Source organism: Hylaeus anthracinus, unplaced genomic scaffold (assembly GCF_026225885.1).
Source record: "Hylaeus anthracinus isolate JK02 unplaced genomic scaffold, UHH_iyHylAnth1.0_haploid 18820, whole genome shotgun sequence".
Taxonomy (NCBI): Eukaryota; Metazoa; Arthropoda; class Insecta; order Hymenoptera; family Colletidae; genus Hylaeus; species Hylaeus anthracinus.
In genome coordinates this window covers 1-3,163 of record NW_026534800.1, presented here as the reverse complement: position 1 = coordinate 3,163, position 3,163 = coordinate 1, and the positions used below count along the sequence as shown (strand labels likewise).

General features: G+C 38.3%; 1 protein-coding gene across 1 annotated transcript; it reads left to right on the top strand.

Annotated features, from left to right (window-relative positions):
* Nucleotides 1–576: 576 nt before the first annotated feature.
* LOC128892824 (astacin-like) lies at nt 577–3,132 on the top strand. Its single transcript, XM_054153387.1, has 3 exons — nt 577–754; nt 1,787–2,056; nt 2,739–3,132. The coding sequence occupies exons 1-3, from the start codon at nt 577–579 to the stop codon at nt 3,089–3,091; spliced, it is 801 nt and encodes a 266-aa protein (XP_054009362.1). The 3' UTR covers nt 3,092–3,132.
* The last annotated feature ends 31 nt before the right edge of the window (nt 3,133–3,163 follow it).

Genomic DNA, 3,163 nt, shown 5'->3' with positions numbered 1-3,163 from the left:
TCATATTTAATCAAATCCCAATCAAATGAAGTTTTGTTACAATTCTACATTAAATAAATCCATGGAACAACTACCTTAATTTGACAGTTTTTGACAAAACAATTGTTGAATATAGATACGATTTTCACGCGTTGGATGTAGCTTCGCACCTTAAATTAAACGCTGCGTATCGTCGGGAAAAACTCCCAAAGTCAGCGTTTCCTCGCCGGTAAAGGTGGTATGACCCTCAACAAAGGGTGTTACACGAAGATGTTGAAGTGACTTTCATCTTCCAGCTGCCGTGCCGTGAGAAGCCTGTCGCGAACGTTGACCGCCTCGTTACGTAAAGTTTCTTTCACGGTGGAAAAAAAATAAGTTTACAGAATCGACGGAAACGGTTGTCCGTATCGGTTACGACCAAGTTTTGCCAAGTGAGATTCGATAACAGGATACGTGAGATGGATGTCGAGTGATCCTCGTACGCGTATCACCACGTGCGTATAAATATACGGTGGAAATTGAGACTTTTCAACCGTTCGTACCGTTCGTTCCGAAAAAGTCGGCGACCGTCGAGTTTTGACGTTCATTGTGGGGAAAATGAAGGGCACCAGTGATCGTAGAAATGTTGTATACGCGTGGGTAACATTGCTCGTGCTAATGATGGGAATCGGTACGAATTCGAGTGCGATTCATGGCGATAGAAAACGAGTCGTCGTCCCACCGAAACCCAAGTTTCAAGGGACGTTCCACGAAACTCACCAGCACGAAACGATTGGTATATTGATCATTCGGGGTGGTATTTTAAGGGGGTATCCTGAATTATGAGGTCTAAAAAAGCGGTTCTTCGTGAATTTTTTTAGGATGAAAAAAAATAATTAATTCTATCGAACTCTTTATCCTATTTTCGTACATATTTGAGTAGTCTGTACAAATTTTTTCAGCAAGAAATATTCAAATTCTTAAATAATTCACGAAAAACCGCTTTTTTTAGAACTGCTATTCAGGATACCCTCTTAACGTTATTCGACACATCAGTGGCTCTAGTCGGAAGCGGAATTACGGTTTTATGTTCAGTGTATCATATATTTGAAATCAAAAAACTGCTCAAAAACATGTACATTTTCGATATTCATATTTAAATATGCGCCATTTTGTTAATTTTTGATATAAATTGTTCTTCGTGGTCTATACCATATAGCAACACACGTACTAATCAAGAATCTTTTTCATAGTTTCGATTCAGACCACTCTTCGATCTCAAACCACCTGTACCACCAAATCTTTTTTAAACACAGTATCTGTACAATAGGGTGGTCCTGATTCTAATGACTCTTCAAATCTATATTATACATCTCCTAATTCCTCCAAAATTGGACCTCTTACTTTTAACATTAGCACGTGCCCCCAAAACATTCGAAAGTTTTAAATGAAAAATACATGCAACTATTTCATTCACTTGTTTTTTTTTTTTTTATAATTTCAGTGAAAATTGATCAAATAATTTTTAATTTGCCAGAGTATTGATAGTAATTAGAACGAGCCTTAAAAATTTCAAATTTTCATCTGAATTATTCCCTTATATATCAGACCAGTAAATATGAAGCTATTTTCTCTATTCAAAATATTTTTGCAAAATTATTTTAAATGAACTTATTTGTTATTTTTTATGAAAGTTCTCTAAGAACAATTTTTTGTCAGATGATTCAAAAATTTAGTGTATAAAAATTCTTCTTTCAATAATGATAGTGTTTCTCACCAATAGGGCGGCTCAGTGGTACACGCAATCTCGTAGACACGCAAGCGTGAGCCACCGGTGGTACACGCCGCCCGCTAGGACATATAATTGTAAGCCACCACCATGTGTTAAACAACATATCCTTTATTTATTTGCAAACAGCGAACCGTATAAAATCTTGGTCGAAAAAGGAGACTCAAAACCTGTGGGAATTGAGCGGCTTGTACGAAGGAGATATAATGCTTGCTGGGGAAACGGACGAAACGAGGAACGGTTTGGTGAAAACTGCGGCTCGTTGGCCCGGAGGAATTGTACCTTATTACATAAAGGAAGAGGACTTCGGTAATTATTTGGTTTCGTTACGAAAGAGTCGAAGAATTCGCGTGTAGAAGTGACAGAAATCAGTTTCATACGTTCAGGAAAGAGCCAAAATAAAAATTGAATCATTCACGACAACATTATAGCCGGAGAAAGGGATCAGGTGTGACCCTAAACCAAATTTGAGTTGCGATCGGTCATTCAGTAGCTCATAAAAAGAAATCGATATAGGCCAAGATTCAAATCTGTATCTCAGCTTAGAGAGCGATTAAAAGGTACAAATCGAAAAGAAAATCGAATAGAAGAATAGCACGTTTGAATTTTAATATATATTTATTGAATCACATAGGTGCCATTTTGTTCCACAACCTTTCCACTTTTTAAGGGATGTATACATGTTATTTATTTTCAACCACTTCGATATATTCAGACCTGTACCACCTACCAAAAATCGACATGGACTTTCCGAACAACCCAATACAATGTTTTAAAAATATCTTGTACAATTGAAATTTCATTTGTATAAACAGCATTTCATATCCTCCAACATAATATTTCAATCCAATCGACATCTAAAAAGCACGAAGGAGCGTCTGTTAAACAGAGCTCACTATATTCTTCTACGAAAATCATCCTCTGCGCTACATTTCGCCTATGGCTACACCCTAGTACCTGCTTATCATAGTGTTTGCTATATTCTGCGTAGACGAAGAGGACGTTGAAGTGATCGAAGGTGCCATAAAGGAATATCACGAGAACACGTGCTTACGCTTCCGACGTTACAAGAAAACCGATGACGATTACATTACGGTAGAAGGGAAAATGTCAGGATGTTGGTCGTTAGTTGGCCGACACAACAAAGGGCAAGTGGTGAACCTACAGAATCCAGGATGCGTGCAACACGGTGTGGTCGTTCACGAGTTCATGCACGCGCTGGGCTTCTACCATCAACAAAGTGCCGCGGATCGCGACGAATGGGTCACCATTCATTGGACAAACGTCAAACCAGGTGAACTATCGAACCCATGGGAAACTGACAAGGAGCGATTCTTCGCGTAAAACTAAATCGGAAAAGTGGAAGAACATTTTTCCATAGGAAACTCTACTTTCGAAAAAATCGAGTTTGAAGAT

Coding starts and splice junctions, on each gene's coding strand:
- LOC128892824 (XM_054153387.1), top strand. CDS start 577: ATGAAGGGCACCAGTGATCGTAGAAATGTTGTATACGCGTGGGTAACA. Junction 755..1,786: donor TCACCAGCACGAAACGATTG/GTATATTGATCA, acceptor CGCAAGCGTGAG/CCACCGGTGGTACACGCCGC. Junction 2,057..2,738: donor CATAAAGGAAGAGGACTTCG/GTAATTATTTGG, acceptor TATTCTGCGTAG/ACGAAGAGGACGTTGAAGTG.